Below are 18,769 nucleotides of genomic sequence, written 5' to 3' on the forward strand. Positions count from 1 at the left end.
AATGTCAATTTACGAGTAACAGCATTCAGTGTGTATTAATCAAAGGGTTTCTCATTTACCTATTCCTACTTTGATATAGTATTAAATATTTTTTGTTTTAGTCCTTTTTAGCATTTACCTTCTTTTTGTGATTAATTGTCACGAGGGTATCAAAAGCCACGTCTGACTCCGTTATACCCGGGGTCAGGAGGTCGCAGCGGGTGGCTGCGCGCTCTATATCTAAAGATCACGTTGTTTCTTAGTGATTGTTTTCTGTGTTTGCCTTGCTATTCTTTTTGTCTCAATTAGGGATCCGTAGCTTCTCCTCCTCAGCTGTTTCTTGTCTGCCACTCCCAACCTCCTTATATTCTCCCCTCACACTTCTCTAGTTGCTAGTTATAGAGCTTCCTGCCTGGACATCTATACTGACCCACTGGAGTTGTGAATCCTGGTTGTCGTTCCAGAGTGCTACCCTCCGGATCCCTGTTGGGCTTCTTGTTGTCTCCTGTTGTCGCCCACCTGGGATTATATGTTGAGTTTGTATTGTCTGTCCTTCCCTTGGTGTTTTCCTTTAGAGCTAGTGGTGCGGACTAGTGTTCCCACCGCCCTGTTCACTATTTAGGGCTCAGCTTAGGGAAAGCCAGGGCTTTAGGCACGTGATCGGCGTACGGGTGAGGAACCCGTCTAGGGACGTCAGGGCAGCCAGGTGCCAGCCGCTAGGTGAGTCAGGGGTCACCACCTTCCCTCTCACTTGGGCAGGGCCTTCCTTGTTCCCTCCCTCTGTGTCACGTATGTGATAGTCACGCCGACCGTGATATTATAACTGGCCATTACTTTTTGAGAAAAAAAAATAAAAAATTTTGTTGTTTTTTTTCTCTACTTAGAATCCAATATGGATCCTATTGCTGCCTTGGCAAAACAGCTTCAAGGCCTGTCTTTGGAGGTGGCAGGATTGAGGTCGTCTGTCCTCCAACAACAGCAGCAAATGCAGCAGACCGCACCCCCAGCGGTTGCTATGGACAACCAGGTTGTTACAGAACCCAAGGTTGTTCTTCCTGACAGATTTTCTGGGGGAAGGGACAAATTTGCGACGTTCCGTGAGGCCTGCAAATTATACTTTAAGTTGCGCCCTTACTACTCAGGTAATGAAGAACAGCGGGTAGGGATTGTCATTTCCCTGCTTCAGGGGGACCCACAATCCTGGGCGTTCTCGTTACCCCCTGGTTCCCAGGCTCTCCGGTCAGTGGAGGGATTTTTTGGGGCTTTGGGTCTCATATATGATGACCCTGACCGAGTCGCCCTGGCTAAGTCGAAGTTGCGGAGACTCCTACAGGGAGATCGGTCAGCAGAGGAATATTGCTCAGAGTTCCGTAGGTGGGCTACGGATACTCAGTGGAACGACCCGGCTCTCAGGAGTCAGTTCTGCTCTGGGTTATCTGAAAGGGTTAAGGATGCACTGGTGCTGTATGATACCCCCCTTTCCCTTGATGCTGTTATGTCCCTCTCTATCAGAATAGATAGGCGTCTTAGGGAGAGATCGAAAATTCCTGAGCAATTGGTTACCTCTCCCAAGCAACAATTAGTCTGTACTGACTTAGATGAGCCTATGCAGCTAGGCGGAACTTCTCGTCAGGTCCGTCCTCCTGAGGTTCGCCGTAGGGGGGGGGCTTGTTTTTTCTGGGGGGGGAAGGGTCATTTCATTAATGTCTGTCCCTCCTTTCTCAAAAACAAAAGACCGTCGGAAAACTACTAACCCCAGGCTGTGCGGAGGATGTCAGCCGGGGGGTATACGTTTCCTCCATACGAACATCTCAATTTGTGTTACCAGCGGTTATTGTTTTTGGTGTTAAGACGGAGTCTATTTCTTTTTTTCTAGACAGTGGAGCAGGGGTAAATTTAATAGATGCCCATTTTGCCCGCACTATGGGTTTGTCTCTCTGTACGCTGCAGAGACCTATTCCCGTATTCGCTATAGATTCGGCTCCTCTGTCTCAGAGAAACCTCACCCACATTGTTCATAATTTACACCTTCGGGTAGGGGGCCACCATAATGAGTGTCTTTCATGTTACGTTCTGGAGGGCCTTCCCTCTCCTGTGGTATTGGGTCTTCCCTGGTTGGTAGCGCACAATCCAGTGGTGGATTGGCAGGCCAGGGAGATATTGGAGTGGAGTGAGCATTGCAGAGAAAATTGCTTAAATAACAATTGCTTAATCGCCTCCATAGCTTCCCTACCTACATTTATTTCGGACTTTGAGGACGTTTTTTTCTGAAAAGGGTTGTCAGAAGCTACCACCTCATCGTCCTTATGATTGCCCGGTTAACCTGATTCCCGGTGCAAAATTACCCAAGTCCAGGTTGTATAATCTTTCGGGTCCCGAGAGACAAGCCATGAAAGATTATATCTCCGAGAGTCTGGCTAAGGGACACATCAGACTCTCTTCTTCACCCGTGGCTGCAGGGTTTTTCTTTGTTAAAAAGAAAGATGGGGGCCTGCGTCCTTGCCTAGATTTCCGTGAGCTAAACCAGATAACCATCCGAGACCCATACCCTCTTCCTCTCATTCCTGACCTTTTTAATCAGATTGCGGGTGCTAGGTGGTTCTCCAAACTTGATCTTAGGGGGGCCTACAATCTGATTCGTATCAGGGAAGGGGATGAGTGGAAGACAGCTTTTAACACCCCTGAGGGGCATTATGAAAATCTAGTTATGCCTTTCGGTCTGACCAATGCCCCCGCTGTCTTCCAACATTTCGTTAATGATATTTTTAGTCATCTCATCGGCAGGTTTGTAGTCATATACCTAGATGATATCTTAATTTATTCGGCTGATCTGAAAACACATGAGGTGCATGTCAGGCAAGTACTGCAGGTCCTACGGACGAATAAATTATATGCGAAAATTGAAAAATGTGTCTTCGCCGTTCAGGAAATACAGTTCCTGGGATATCTATTATCTGCTTCAGGTTTCCGTATGGATCCTGGGAAGGTCCAGGCAATTTTAGATTGGGATCTTCCTGAGAACCTTAAAGCCCTACAACGGTTTTTGGGTTTCTCAGATTTCTATAGAAAGTTCATTAAAAATTATTCAGTGATCGTTAAACCCCTTACCGACATGACTAGGAAGGGGACTGATTTTTCCAAATGGTCTGACGCCGCTAAAAATGCATTTTCCTCTCTAAAAGAGAGGTTTACCTCGGCACCTGTTCTAATTCAACCTGATGTCTCCCAGCCTTTTATTGTTGAGGTAGATGCATCAGAGGTGGGAGTGGGGGCTGTATTGTCTCAGGGTCCGTCTCCTGGCAAATGGCGCCCTTGCGCTTTCTTTTCCAAAAAATTATCTTCTGCAGAAAAGAACTATGATGTTGGAAATAGGGAACTGTTGGCGATTAAACTGGCGCTTGAAGAGTGGCGTCACTTCTTAGAGGGAGCAATCCACCCCGTCACGGTGATTATGGATCACAAAAACCTTCTGTACCTAGAATCGGCTAAGCGTCTCACCCCTAGACAAGCTAGGTGGTCGCTATTCTTTACCAGATTTAACTTTGTAATCACCTATCGTCCTGGGGCAAAAAATACCAAGGCAGACGCATTATCTCGTAGTTTCCCTGGAGGGGGTAATGTTAGTGATCCGGTACCTATTTTACAAAGAGGAGTTGTTGTCTCTGCTGTACACTCTGTTCTAGAGGGAAAGGTGTTAGAGGCCCAGAGGGACGCCCCGGCCTCCTGCCCCTCAGAGAAATTGTTTGTACCGTTAAACCTGCATCTTGAATTATTAAAAGAACATCATAATTCGGCACTTGCTGGGCACCCGGGTAGTAAAGCAACCTTGGAGCTATTATCTTGTCGTTTTTGGTGGCCAAGGTTGCGTCAGGATGTAATGGATTTCGTGTCTACTTGCTCTACTTGTGCACGCGCGAAAGTCTCTCATACACGTCCAGCAGGGTCTTTATTGCCACTTTTTATCCCCAATAGGCCATGGACACATCTGTCAATGGATTTCATCACTGACTTACCGTTGTCTGCGGGTAAAACAGTTATTTTGGTAGTAGTAGACAGGTTTAGCAAAATGGTACACTTTATTGCGCTACCCGCACTTCCTAATGCTAAAACTCTTGCTCAGGTGTTTATCAGTGAAATCGTGAAGCTTCAAAGGGTCCCTTCCGATGTGGTTTCGGATCGGGGAACCCAGTTTATTTCTAAGTTTTGGAAAGCTTTTTGTTCCCGTTTGGGGGTACACTTGTCCTTTTCCTCAGCTTTCCATCCTCAGTCGAATGGACAGACTGAGCGTACCAACCAAAACCTAGAAACATATTTAAGGTGTTTTGTGTCTGAAAACCAAGAGTTGTGGTCATCATATTTACCGTTAGCTGAGTTTGCCATAAATAATCATTATCAGGAGTCCACTGGCAAGTCACCATTCCTTGGTGCATACGGTTTTCATCCCCAATTTTGTACTTTCAAAGAGGGGGGGTCTTCTGGGGTTCCCGAAGAGGAAAGGTTTTCTTCATCTCTTTCATCGGTATGGCAGAAGGTGCAAGTTAACTTGAAAAAGATGAGTGGTAAATATAAATGCATGGCCGATAAGAAACGGTCGCCAGGTCCGGACCTAGGGGTGAATGACTATGTGTGGTTGTCTACTAGAAATATTAAGTTGAAGGTTCCCTCTTGGAAACTGGGCCCTAGGTTCATTGGTCCTTATAAAATAGTAGCCGTCATTAACCCTGTGGCTTTTCGCCTGGAGCTACCTCAGACTTTTAAGATCCATAACGTCTTCCATAAATCGTTACTCAAGAAGTATGTTCCACCTCTAGAACCATCACCGCTGCCACCTCCTCCTGTTATTGTGGATGGTAATCTGGAGTTTCAAATAGCCAGAATTGTTGATTCTCGTCGGGTCCGCCGCTCTCTTCAGTATCTGGTGCATTGGAGGGGTTATGGTCCCGAGGAAAGAATGTGGGTTCCAGCGTCAGAGGTAAACGCCAACAGGTTAATTCAGGCTTTCCATGCCTCTCATCCTGAGAGACCTGGTCCTGAGTGTCCGGAGGCCCCTCGTGAAAGGGGGGGTACTTTCACGAGGGTATCAAAAGCCACGTCTGACTCCGTTATACCCGGGGTCAGGAGGTCGCAGCGGGTGGCTGCGCGCTCTATATCTAAAGATCACGTTGTTTCGTAGTGATTGTTTTCTGTGTTTGCCTTGCTATCCTTTTTGTCTCAATCAGGGATCCGTAGCTTCTCCTCCTCAGCTGTTTCTTGTCTGCCACTCCCAACCTCCTTATATTCTCCCCTCACACTTCTCTAGTTGCCAGTTATAGAGCTTCCTGCCTGGACATCTATACTGACCCACTGGAGTTGTGAATCCTGGTTGTCGTTCCAGAGTGCTACCCTCCGGATCCCTGTTGGGCTTCTTGTTGTCTCCTGTTGTCGCCCACCTGGGATTATATGTTGAGTTTGTATTGTCTGTCCTTCCCTTGGTGTTTTCCTTTAGAGCTAGTGGTGCGGACTAGTGTTCCCACCGCCCTGTTCACTATCTAGGGCTCAGCTTAGGGAAAGCCAGGGCTTTAGGCACGTGATCGGCGTACGGGTGAGGAACACGTCTAGGGACGTCAGGGCAGCCAGGTGCCAGCCGCTAGGTGAGTCAGGGGTCACCACCTTCCCTCTCACTTGGGCAGGGCCTTCCTTGTTCCCTCCCTCTGTGTCACGTATGTGATAGTCACGCCGACCGTGATATTAATTTATTGAATATTTCCTGCAGAGATTTTTTGATTTCCTTATTCCTCAGACTGTATATGATGGGGTTGATGAATGGAGTAAATACAGTATACAGCAGAGATAGGAGTTTACTAGTATTAAGGGTTTGTCCTTCTGTTGGGAAAACGTAAACACTCAGTATAGTAACGAAGAATATGATGACTACAATGAGGTGGGAGCTACAGGTGGAGAAGGCTTTCTGTCTACTGATTCTGGACTGAAACCGCAAGATGGTGACAATAATATTAGTATAAGATATGATAATTATCGTGATTGGGCTCAGGAGTGCAGGAACGCTCAGTATATAGTTCACTAACTCCATAGTATACACCCCAGAACAGGCAATTTTCAATAAGGGAACTTGATCACAGTAAAAATGGTCAATGACATTTGGTCCACAAAACATCAGCTTTGATGTAAATAAGGTTGCAATAAATGCCAAAAAGAAACTTAACACCCAACACATGGCGGCCAATGTCACACAGCGTTTTTTTGTCATGATAGAAGAATAGAGGAGGGGATTACAGATGGCCACATATCTGTCATAAGACATCACTGTGAGAAGAAGACATTCAGATGTTTCTGTAGTACTAAAAACATACAATTGTGTCATACAACTAATAACGGTAATGGTCGCCCCGTTATTCAGTAGGATGTGGAGCATGCTGGGGACAATATTTGCAGTTAAGAAGATATCAGTAATAGACAGCTGTGAGATGAAGAAGTACATTGGGGCATGGAGGTTCTTGCTGGTGGACACCAGGGTGATGATCAAGAGATTCCCACATATTGTCCCACAATATGTCATCAGGATGAAACAGATTAAGTAAATTCTTAAATAACGGCTGCTTTGAAATCCTACAATGAAAAACTCAGTGACCGTAGTCATGTTCTTCTCCTGCATAAATAACAATAAAAGTGTTAGGAGTTAGTTGTCTGATTATCGACCAGAACAAGTAAATCATTAAATGCATTTGTCATGATATTTTATAGGAGTAAACGTTAAAGGGGTTGTCCCATTGTAAGCACATCCCCTATACATGGGATAGGTGAGGAGTGCCGTATCGGCAGGGGTCCAAACAATCTCAGAAATAGAGGCCTTGTGTTCTCCGAATGAATGGAGTGATGGTCACTCCACTAAACTGAGGGACTGCCAGAGACAGCTAAGTAAAAGAGCTCGGCTGTCTGTGGCAGCTCCATATATTGGGATAATGTAGAAACCATCATTATATTCAAGGAACACTGGGCCCGCATTATGGTGATCGCTGATGGCCACAGTAGTTGGACCCCAACCAACCAGACACATCTTGTGGATATGCTGTAAGGGTTTGTAATGGGACAACCCCCTTAGACAATTGGTAGGCCTAAGGCTACTTTTACTCTAGCGTTTCATCTGGATCCGGCAGGGTTCAGCAAAACCGCTTCCGTTACTGATAATACAACCATCTGCATCCGTTATTAACGGTTACGGTTGTATTATCTTTAACATAACCAAGACAGATCCGGTTGTATTATGTCTTCTATAGCCAAGACGGATCCGTCATGAACTCCATTGAAAGTCAATAGGGGACGGATACGTTTTCTAGTGTGGCAGATTGTGTCACAGAAAATGGAGCCGTCCCCATTGACTTGCATTGGGGATCATGCCGGATCCGTCTTTCTCCGTATCCTAGAACGGAAAGTAAAATACAACATGTTGCGGTTTGCTCTCCGGTATAGGAACGCAACTGAACGGAACGGAATGCATTTTGGAGCGCTCCGTTCTGTTCAGTTCAGTTTTGTCCCCATTGACAATGAATGGGGACAAAACTGAAGCGTTTTTTTCCGGTATTGAGCGCCTATGACGGATCTCAATAACGGAAAACTAAAACGCTAGTGTGAAAGTCGCCTAACATATGTGGTATCAGGATAGTTCTGTTATGTGAGGGGATTCCAGGGACATGTCTTCATTTTATGTGAGTGACAATAGCTGGGCTAAGGCAATCATCGGATGAATATTACAACTGACGTCCCGCTGCAATAGCTGGGATCAGAGAGAATTCTGATGCTGCATGTTTAACCCCTTAGATGTCACAGACAATAACGTGCGGCAGAAGGATAAACAATAAAGTGATTTTTTTCTGTCGACAGAAATATTTTTTTTCCGTTATGTATAACAGAAACAAACAGAGCCGTTAGGAGCCCCCATAGACATGTATTAGGACGGAGCAAAATGGAATGCATCCTAAAGGGTTGTGTTTTGTATTCCGTCCTAAAATACCGTTATAGTCCATTATAACGGAACCTATAACGGAATCCCATAATGCGAATGTTAACCCTAACACTGACAGGCACAAAACATAGGAACTGAGAAATGTCAAATTGAAGTTTCAATTAAATAAATGATTCAAGTTTATTAAAAACACGAAAATGTATTCTTTGGGCTTTATTTACACAACGGTGAAAAAAATGGCTATGAAAAACAGACACTCAGTGTTTCTTGGTCATTTTTAAACCAGTTTTGCTTCCATTGTCTGGCCATATTTCATTGTTTTTTAACAGTTGTTAAAAATTTATGATTTTCACTGACTTTTTTAATTTAAATCCCAATCCCTGAATTATACATAATGTCCCCTGACTCCCCCATAGTGTCCCCAGCAGTAATAATGTCCCTCATAGTGGCCCCCAGCATTACTAATGTCTCCAAGAAGTAAAAATGTCCCCTCAAGTGGCTGCCAATGTCCCCCATAGTGGCCCTCAGCTGTATTAATGTGCTTATTTTTTTAAAGCAAAAAATAAAATAAAATAAAGTGAATTACCCACCTCATCCACTTGCACATGCAGAGGCAGACTCTCTTGATACAGAAGGACCTGCGTGATGACATCACAATGCTCTCCCAGCATGATCGCTGGGAGCACATGATGTTGTCATCACATTTGGAATGCAAGTCCTTCGGCAGGTCCTTCAGCATTAGGAGAGGAGGGACTGTCTCTGTGTGTGAAAGTGGATGAGGTATTTTTACCCTCTTAACGGCCACAGTGATATATTGTTGTGGATGCAGTGTGACATCCAGTATACTTTTATATTATCCAGTATATTTTAACATTTCACTGGCACTGGCCCCCACAGCAGTGACTTCCCACAATTTGACATACTAGTACATCATGCTGATTGCCGGGCACGGGAGTGGTGTGCATCCAATCAGTACAGGAGCCAGGCAGTCACTGATAGCCAGGCCCCTGATGTATTTGCTGGCATTGCTGTAAATGCTGATGCCAACAAATTAACCCCTACTATGCCACGGTCATCACTGGTGAAGGTATTTGCAGTCAGTCAGGGTTCCAACCTGGTCCTGCTCTGCGGTTCTGGGGACTCGATGGGTGAGAAGGCAGCCTGATGCCTTGCAGAGACATCGGGACATGCCATCTACGGAAGCCTAGGAGATCCCACCCCAGGCCAACTTATGGTAATACACTAACATTCAATGAATTACAACACAGATGTTTTGTAATGCATTGTAGAGGGGATCATACCCTTTAAAGTTGAAGTCTCAGAGTGGACAAAATTAAAGTAAACAAAGTAAAAAAAAAAGTTTAAAAAAAAGTGGTTTTAATAATTAAGTGGTTATTTAATAATAATAAAAAAATGCCCCTTTCTGTTAAAGTTATAAAGAAAAAGAAAAAAAAAATCCACATATTAGGTAACGCTGTGTCCGTAACGATCATCTCTATAAAAATATCACATAAAACAAAACATTTTTTCCCCCTTACATCACAAAAAGTGCAACACCAAGGAATCAAAAAATCATATGTACCCCATAATAGTACCAATAAAACCGTCACCTTATTCTGAAAAAAATTTGCCCCTACATAAGATATTTGGGCAAAAAATAAAAAATTATTTTTGTCAGAAAATGGAGACACTAAAATAAGTTTTTGGGGTTTAAAAATGCTTTCATTCTCTTAAAGTGAAATAAATTTAAAAAGTATACATATTAGGTATTGCCGCATTCGTAACAACCTGCTCTATAAAAATTTCACCTACCCCCTCAGGTGAACGTCGTAAAAATAAAAACTGTGTCAAAACAACCAATACAGTAATTTAGAGAGAACAAAAATTATATGTACCCCAAAAAAGTATCAATCAAATTGTCACCTTATCCCGAAGTTTCTAAAATGGGGTAATTTTTGGGGAGTTACTACTGTAGGGTGCATCTGGGGGGCTTCAAATGGGACATAATGTCTAAAAGCCAGTCCATAAAAATCTGCCTTCCAAAAACCATATGGCGCTCCTTTCCTTCGGCTCCCTGCTGTGCGCCTATACAGCAGTTTACGATCACATGTGGGTTGTTTCTGTAAACTGTAGAATCAGGGTAATAGATTTTGAGTTTTGTTTGGCTGTTTACCTTTAATGTGCTAAAGAAAAAATGGATTGAAATGAAAAATCTGTCAAAAAAGTGAAATTTTTAAATTTAATCTCCATTTTCCTTTAATTCTTGTAAAATACCTAAAGGGTTAACAATGTCTGTAAAATCTGTTTTGAATAACTTGAGGGGTGTAGTTTCTACAATGGGGTCATTTAAGGGTGGTTTCCACTACGTAAGCCCCACAAAGTAACTTTACAACTGAAAAAGTGGGTTTGGAAATGTTCTTAAAGAATTGCTTCTAAAATTCTAAGCCTTCTAAAGTCCCCAAAAAATAAGTTGACATGTTCAAAATGACGTAAACAAATTTTTTCACATTTCTGGAAAAATTTTGATTTTTTCATTAAAAAAAGTTTCAATTTATCAACTCACTTTTACCACTATCATGAAGTACAATGTGAAACGATAAAACAATCTCAGAACGTTTTGGATAAGTAAAAGTGTTCCAAAGTTATTACCACATAAAGTGACACGTGTCAGATTAGCAAAAATGTTCTGGGCAGGAAGGTGATAACAGGCCTGGGCTAGAAGGGGTTAATATTAAACTAAGATGCCATGATCAGCTATGAACGGGGCATCTGAGGGGCACAATGACAGGAAGCTGCGTAATCGCCGTTCCCTGTCATCGCACCCACTACTTACAAAGAAATGCGCTTCAACACAAAGCATATTTTTTTTTGTAAAATTTGGTGAAGCAGCCGAATCGAATTTGACAAACTTCGCTTCTCACTAAATATTAATATGAATCTAAATAATCCAAATTGGAGCAAATTTAAAGGATAAATGCTTCAAGGTGTATATCAAAAGTATTTACTAGTAGAAAAATATGAAAGACAATAACTGCAATGTGATCACAACATGAAAAAACACACAATATTAAAAAGGAATGTGTCATCAGAAAATGACCTATTGTTTACATACATTTTTGTTTTAAACTTTTTTTATGTTATTTTTTTATTTCTATCTTCTATCTTCTATCTATATTTGAGGTGAGAAAGGTGACAGAGGAAATGTCCATTTCTCTTCTGTAATGCATGAGGCGTTATATCTTTATGTATTTGTTCTATGGGTGGTGTGACATTGTGGTATGAGCTAGGTATGAGAGTCTACTGGGGGGCCCATAAGGGGGGTCGCTCCACACTTGTGGGGTTGTCCAACCATTTGGTTTCCCGACAGTTAGGGGCCGTCTCTCCAGTTTTGGAGTGATGACCTCTTTCTTCACTTCTCTAGTAATGCCACATTATTTACACACCGTTACCATTTTATTAAGGAGACCTCTCTGTTTCTGGTTGACTTAAGAACCTAAGTATCCAGTATTATTTTCTATGTACTCGTCTCTTTCCTATATTTAGTTTAATTTAATATATGCCGCCCTCTGTAATTGCCCTACAAGCATGTTTACCCTTTTTCAATAGGGTGTTAGCGACATAGTAATAGCTAGAGAGCTTGTCAGTGATTACTGACTATAGAACATTTTGCCCTCTTGTTTCCCTTTTCCAATATGGCGGCCACCCATTCCAGAGTGGCAGAGTGCATGTCAGACATGCTCAATACACTTTTGGCTTTCCTCTGCCTACTCTATTTTTCCTTGACATGCGCATTGGCGCCAGGTGAACGCCGTTATCGGTGTGCACACATCTTGTTTGTCCCCTGGTGAGCCTAATCTTTTGATCTATTCATTCAATAATCATTTGCATATGAAGTATACAGGTGTAATCATGTTTTATAATGCATATTAATCATGGTATTATGTGATTTGGTGTACTCACTGTATTATGTATAGGGATATGATAATTATGTGCACAAGTCTATGAATACATTATGATGTACTATGGCACCATGGACTTTTTATGGCACTTTTAGCACTTTACAAACGGAAAGTGCAAATGTGATCGCACTCTACATCCAGCACTCTGCAACCAGCTCTCTGCCCTGCCTCTATGCTGGATGAGACATTGGTTTATATTTTGGCCAAAGCGTAATAAGCCACTCACCGCGTCAAGGTCTCCTCTATTTGAGTGGTCCCTAACACTAGTTCCTACCTGTTTATGGGCCATGACAGCCACATAAAGTCCAGGGAATGCAGGTCAGCATGCACGCCAAGTACACTCTGCTTTTAACCCCGTCCGGTGCCATTACAGCTTTCATCGGATCCAGGGATGCAAGTACCAACATGCATGCTGAGCCCACCATATACTTCTCCTGGAGCCAAATGGCTAATGGTAGGTTCTTTATAAGCAGACTCAGTTTTATACTGACTTTAAAACCAGCCTCCAGGACAGATTGACTGGTCAGGTGTGCTTGACTCAAAGGAGATCGCCACGCCTCCAATATATACTACAAACAAAAAATGTGGGTGATTGAGTCAGCACAACCTGTATGTAGGTGCACATCACTATGGCAAAATACATATACAAATGGAAAGTGCAAATGTGATCGCACACTACATCCAGCATTCTGCCCTCCATGCTGGATGAGACATTGGTGTACATTTTGGCCAAAGCGTAATAAGCCACTCACCACGTCAAGGTCGTCTCATTTGAGTGGTCCCTAACACTAGTTCCTACCTTTTTATGGGCCATGACAGCCACACAAAGTCCAGGGAATGCAGGTCAGCATGCAAGCCAAGCACACTCTGCTTTTAGCACTTTACTTTAGTTTTTTATGTTTAATTATATATTTTGATTCATGATTCATTGCACATGCACTTTGTATATATATATATATATGATCTGTTCACATGTATAACTACTTGAGAAAGGCTCTAGTGTTGAGTCGAAACGTTGTGTATCCACATGGGTGAATAAAAGCATTTTTTCCATTTTTACTGATTTTGGAGTGCTGCCTTTTTGCTACTCTATCTAATCTATCTATCTATCTATCTGTCTGTCTGTCTGTCTGTCTGTCTGTCTCTATCTATCTGTCTGTCTGTCTGTCTCTATCTATCTATCTATCTATCTATTTTTAAATGTATATAATCCAGCAATTTTCACACTCGCCTCTAGATCAAATAATAGATCTCGGTTTCATGTTCTCTACAGGTAACAGCTGTTTTCATTTTCACCACAGGCAGAATTACAATGACCAGTAACACCTCCGTATAGATAACAAAGGATCCATCACTCAGAATAGACAATATCACAGCTTATCTGCTCCCTCCTGAACTCTGCACAGGTCACACAACATCCTTAGAAAACTCTCCCATAGAGGTCAGTAGGGTCAGCTCCTGTCCATTGTGTCAGTGACCCATGTTATTGCTCTGAGGAAGTCTTAACATGTTTTACGTCTAGAGACCAGTGCAGGATTTTTTATTTTTTATTTATTTATTTATTTATTTTAAAATATAGTGATATAGAAAATTAAGAAAAAAACACACCAAAAATTCTTACAAATGTGTTTAACATAAAAATGTGATTTAAACACATACTGTAGGCAATCCAATCAAGGAATAACTTACTGTAGGCTCTGCAGCAACGGCAATGTTCCGCCAGGTATTATGGTCAGCACAAATGTGCACTAATACTTACCGAATACTCCATATAAGTATGTGCCAGAAATTGCGCCACAGATTTCCAATAGATGATCTGCACCAGAAGTATATCCAAGAGATCTGCGCCTAAACGCTCTAGAGAATAAGTAATAGATGAGATGCGCCAACAGTATGAAGGTCCTGAGTTGAAATTTGTCCACAGATGTAAATATCACTCCCCCAGTTCGGGGCTTATAGGACAAACTCACCACTACTTGTGTAGATAGTTGGTCTCACACGCTGCACGTCCTGTCGTCGTCCTGAGAGTAGTCCGCCTGCAGTGTGCAGAGGGCTCAGTACAGTTATTGGACTGGCTGCACCGCTTGGTTCCACAGAGGCTCGTATATCGGATGCCTTGTTGGTTTAGAGCTCGCCGCCAGGTAAGTTCTCGGTGCACATTACTAATAGTGCTGTCAAGATGATAAAAAACAATATTTTCCGTTCTGTCAATAAGACCAGACAAAAAGATGCAGGTTTACCAACAAAGAATTAAAAGAAAACAATTTCTACTTATTAAAGCTTTTCCAGTAGTTTAATAAAGTGGAGGGGTCAATGATAGTAACTTACACACACAGCACTGCTACACACACACCTGACAAACAGCTCTGCTACACAGCTGGCAGAGACACACAGGACAGCTGCATACACCCCATGACCAACATATCTATACTATACAGATAACTATATATATATGCAGGGCTGGCCTTTGGGGTGTGCGGGCTGTGCGGCCGCACAGGGCGCCATAGCAACAGGGGCGCCGGGCGGCCAACAGCCCGCTGTGAACTAAGTCTCTACTCTACTCACGATTATTCTGCGACTGTCTGCGGGCAGACGACTCACAGCACTCAAAGCGCACGGTCCGGACAATTGAGGAGTGAGGAGGGGGCGGGGCCCGCGGCCGCTCTGAGCTCCGCTCTGCTGCCTGGCTGGCCTGCCTGTCTCTTTAAGAGAGCAGACCAGTGGCTGCTAGAGCGTAACTGCCGCACAGGCACGTCTTCCCTTTTGACGTTGCCACTGAGCTCCGCCCCAAGAGAGAAGACGGAGCCAGCCAGCAGCCACAGCAAGGAAGCAGCACTACAATCTACACAGGCACAGCAAAAGAACAAGTAGGTATTTGGAGAAATGTGCCATGGAGGATGGGGGCTGGGGGGGGGGCATAAATGTGTCATGGGGGCTGGGGGGGCAGAAATGTGCCATGGGGGCTGGGGGGGGGCAGAAATGTGCCATGGGGGCAGAAATGTGCCATGGGGGCTGGGGGGGGGGCAGAAATGTGCCATGGGGGCTGGGGGGGGGGCAGAAATGTGCCACATGGGCTGGGGGGGGCAGAAATGTGCCACGGGGGCTGCGGGGGCAGAAATGTGCCATGGGGGCTGGGGGGGAGGCAGAAATGTGCCATGGGGGCTGGGGGGGCAGAAATGTGCCATGGGGGCTGGGGGGGCAGAAATGTGCCATGGGGGCTGGGGGGGCAGAAATGTGCCATGGGGGCTGGGGGGGAAGAAATGTGCCATGGGGGCTGGCGGGGCATAAATGTGCCATGGGGGCTGGGGGGGGAACAGTTGTGCTGATGCTGCAGTGCCCATCTGGAGGGGAGAAATGTGCCATGTGGGAGGGGGGGACAGAGATGTGTGGTGCTGCCCATCTGGAGGGGAGAAATGTGCCATGGTGACTGGGGGGGGGATGTGCTGCTGACAGCCCACTGACCCATGGAGTGGGAGAAGTGTGCAATGGGGGAGGGGGGGGCTCAGAGAGGACTCAGGGGGGGGGCTCATAGAGGACAGGGGGACAGTGTGCTTTCCTTCAACTACATCAACCCCCTCCCCCCAGGGATTTTGGGGGCCATTAAGGGTTGGACTTTAACTCCTTGCTGCTGATGTTGAGTGTGCACATAGCCACCAATCATATTCCTCTCCCCCAGCACATCAGTCACCTTTAGGAGGGGGGGATATGATTGGTGGCTATGTGCACACTCCGCATCATCCAACCCCTAATGCCCCCCAAAATGCCCGGTGAGGGGGGGGTATGACAGGCAGGAGAAGCAATGTGTATGCGGGCCCTTGCACTGCACTCGCTCAGCTGTGCTTGCATACATATCGTGCCCTGTGTCCACTGTCCTGTTCCCACTCTGCTAAAGCCTGGCATAGCCCAGTTATGCCCAGCTTTACCAAAGCAGACAGGCAGGAACTGTGATGTGATCATATTTATTGTATGTGTGTGTGTCCGTCCCTGTGTGTGTCTGTCCCTGTGTGTCACCATCACCATGCCCACAGTGTTCCTATATCTTGACGCAGCTGCATCAGGACATTCTCTGCGGAGGAAGAAGGAAGAGGAGGCAGTGCCCGTGCGATAGACACAGGAAGGCAGAGTCCGTGCGATAGACACAGGAAGGCAGAGTCTGTGCGATAGACACAGGAAGGCACACTAAGGACGAAGGTAACACTGACCACATTATCAGCACTAGTGTTATCTGTGGATTTACATAGGACTGCAGGTAACACTACCATATTATCAGCACTAGTGTTATCTGTGGTTTTACATAGGACTGCAGGTAACACTACCACATTATCAGCACTAGTGTGATCTGTGGTTTTACATAGGACTGCAGGTAACACTACTACATTATCAGCACTAGTGTTATCTGTGGTTTTACATAGGACTGCAGGTAACACTACCATATCACAGCACTAGGGTGATCTGTGGTTTTACATAGGACTGCAGGTAACACTACCACATTATCAGCACTAGTGTTATCTGTTGTTATACATAGGACTGCAGGTAACACTACTACATTATCAGCACTAGTGTTATCTGTGGTTTTACATAGGACTACAGGTAACACTACCACATTATCAGCACTAGTGTTATCTGTAGTGTTACATAGGACTGTAGGTAACACATTTTTTTCCTCTTTGTGTGTGTTTATGCGACCAGGTGTAAGGGGGGGGGGGGGGGCGCCACAAGGTTAGCTCGCACAGGGCGCCTGAACACCTAAGGCCGGCCCTGTATATATGGACACATTTATTAAGACCAGTGTTTTAGACGCCGGTCTTAATAATCCCTATAGCTGGTAGTGAATCGCCAAAGTTATGAAGCATCGGCCTCTTTATAACTTCGGTGGATCCTCCGCCAGTTCTAAATGCAAGACCGCTTCCTAACTTCCTAGCTGTCTTACATTTAGACCATTTTCCACTCCTGAAACAGGTCCATCTGCTTCCCTGCCCACGTCATACCAACTTTTTTAGACATGACGTGAAAATTTAGAAGTCGCAGATTTTGGCGCAACTAACCATTACGCTGAAATCTGCATCTGAATTACACCTAATATATATGTGAATTTCTGGAAAATAAATGATCCCCATAGTGCCCTGAAAAAGTATTTATACCCCATGGACTTTTGTAAATGTTTTTTATTGGGATTTTATGTTACATAGTTAATACGGGTGACAAAAATACATAAGTCTGTCAAGTTCAATCAAGGGATAGGTGGGGACGTGAATCCCAGAAAGAAGCGGGATTCAGATTTCTACACATTTTCATTAGCATTAATGTCATTTAATTTTAATAATTCATCTAAACCTTTTTTTAAACTCTTCCTGCTATGACCATGTCCTGAGGAAGTCTATTCCACAGATTGGAAAATGCAAATGTGATCGCACACTGCATCCAGCACTCTGCCCTCCATGCTGGATGAGACATTGGTTTATATTTTGGCCAAAGCATAGTAAGCCACTCACCGCGTCAAGGTCGTCTCAATTGAGTGGTCCCTAACTCTTGGCTTGCATGCTGACCTGCATTCCCTGGATTTTATGTGGCTGTCATGGCCCATGAACAGGTAGGAACAAGAGTTAGGGACCACTCAATTGAGACGACCTTGACGCGGTGAGTGGCTTACTATGCTTTGGCCAAAATATAAACCAATGTCTCATCCAGCATGGAGGGCAGAGTGCTGGATGCAGTGTGCGATCACATTTGCATTTTCCGTTTGTATATGTATTTCGCCATAGTGATCTGCACCTGCAGGCAGGTTGTGCTGACTCAACCTTCCACTTTTTTTCTATTCCACAGATTCACAGTTCTTACAGTAAAGAAGCTTTGACGCTTCTGGAGACTAAACTTTTTCTTATCCAGTCGGAGGCAGCGCCACCTTGTCTATTGAGGGCATTGTACATGAAACAGTTTTTCACAGTATATATTTGTATAGATTAATCATGTCCCCCCTTAGACGTCTCTTCTCAAGACTAAATACATTTCATTCTTTTAATCTTTTCTCATAACGAAGACCCTTGATGCCACTTATCAGTTTAGTTGCTCTTCTCTGTACTTTTTCCACCTTCAGGGCGTCCTTTCTATGGACTGGTGCCCAGAACTGGACTGCATATTCCAGATGAGGCCAAGCAAACGTTTTGTAATGTGGTAGTATTACATCCCTGCCCCGCAAGTCCATGCCTCGGTTAATGCATGACAATATCCTGGTGGCCTTAGAAGCTGCTGACTGACATTGTATGCTGTTATTTAATCTACCATCTACAAGGACACCTAAATCCTTCTCTATAAGTGACTCTCCCAGTGATACATCCCCTGGGACATATGAAGCACGGAGATTATTACTTCCAAGATGCAGAACTTTACATTTATCCACATTGAACCTCATTTGCCAAGTTGATGCCAAATCACTCAGAGTGTTCAAGTCAGCTTGTAGTTTGTGGACATCTTCCATAGACTGCACAGTTCTACATAGCTTAGTGTAATCTGCAAAAATAGAAATGGTGCTATAAATACCGTCCTCAATATCATTAATAAATGAGTTAAGCAATAAAAGGCCCAGCACTGAACCTTGGGGTCACCACTTATAACTCGGGACCATTTAGAATAGGAAGCATTAATCACAACTCTCTGGACATGGTCCTTCAGCCAGTTTTTTAATCCAATTACAAACTATACTTTCCAAGCCTATAGACCTTACTTTACCTATTAAACGTCTATGAGGGACAATATTAAAAGCCTTTGCAAAATCCAGAAACACTACATCCACAGCCGTCCCTCTGTCCAGGCTTCTACTCACCTCCTCATAAAAACAAATCAGGTTAGTCCGACAACTTCTGTCCTTGGTAAA

General features: G+C 44.1%; 1 protein-coding gene across 1 annotated transcript; it reads right to left on the bottom strand.

Moving 5' to 3' along the window:
* Positions 1 to 5,689: 5,689 nt before the first annotated feature.
* LOC120989546 (olfactory receptor 8K3-like) lies at positions 5,690 to 6,301 on the bottom strand. Its single transcript, XM_040417734.1, has one exon. It carries the CDS (start codon positions 6,278 to 6,280, stop codon positions 5,690 to 5,692), a length of 591 nt encoding a protein of 196 aa, XP_040273668.1. The 5' UTR covers positions 6,281 to 6,301.
* Positions 6,302 to 18,769: the final 12,468 nt, after the last annotated feature.

This window comes from Bufo bufo, chromosome 1, assembly GCF_905171765.1.
Source record: "Bufo bufo chromosome 1, aBufBuf1.1, whole genome shotgun sequence".
NCBI classification, from domain to species: Eukaryota; Metazoa; Chordata; class Amphibia; order Anura; family Bufonidae; genus Bufo; species Bufo bufo.

Excerpts from the sequence above, each read along its gene's own strand:
- LOC120989546 (XM_040417734.1), bottom strand. The coding sequence starts at position 6,280 with ATGTCTTATGACAGATATGTGGCCATCTGTAATCCCCTCCTCTATTCT.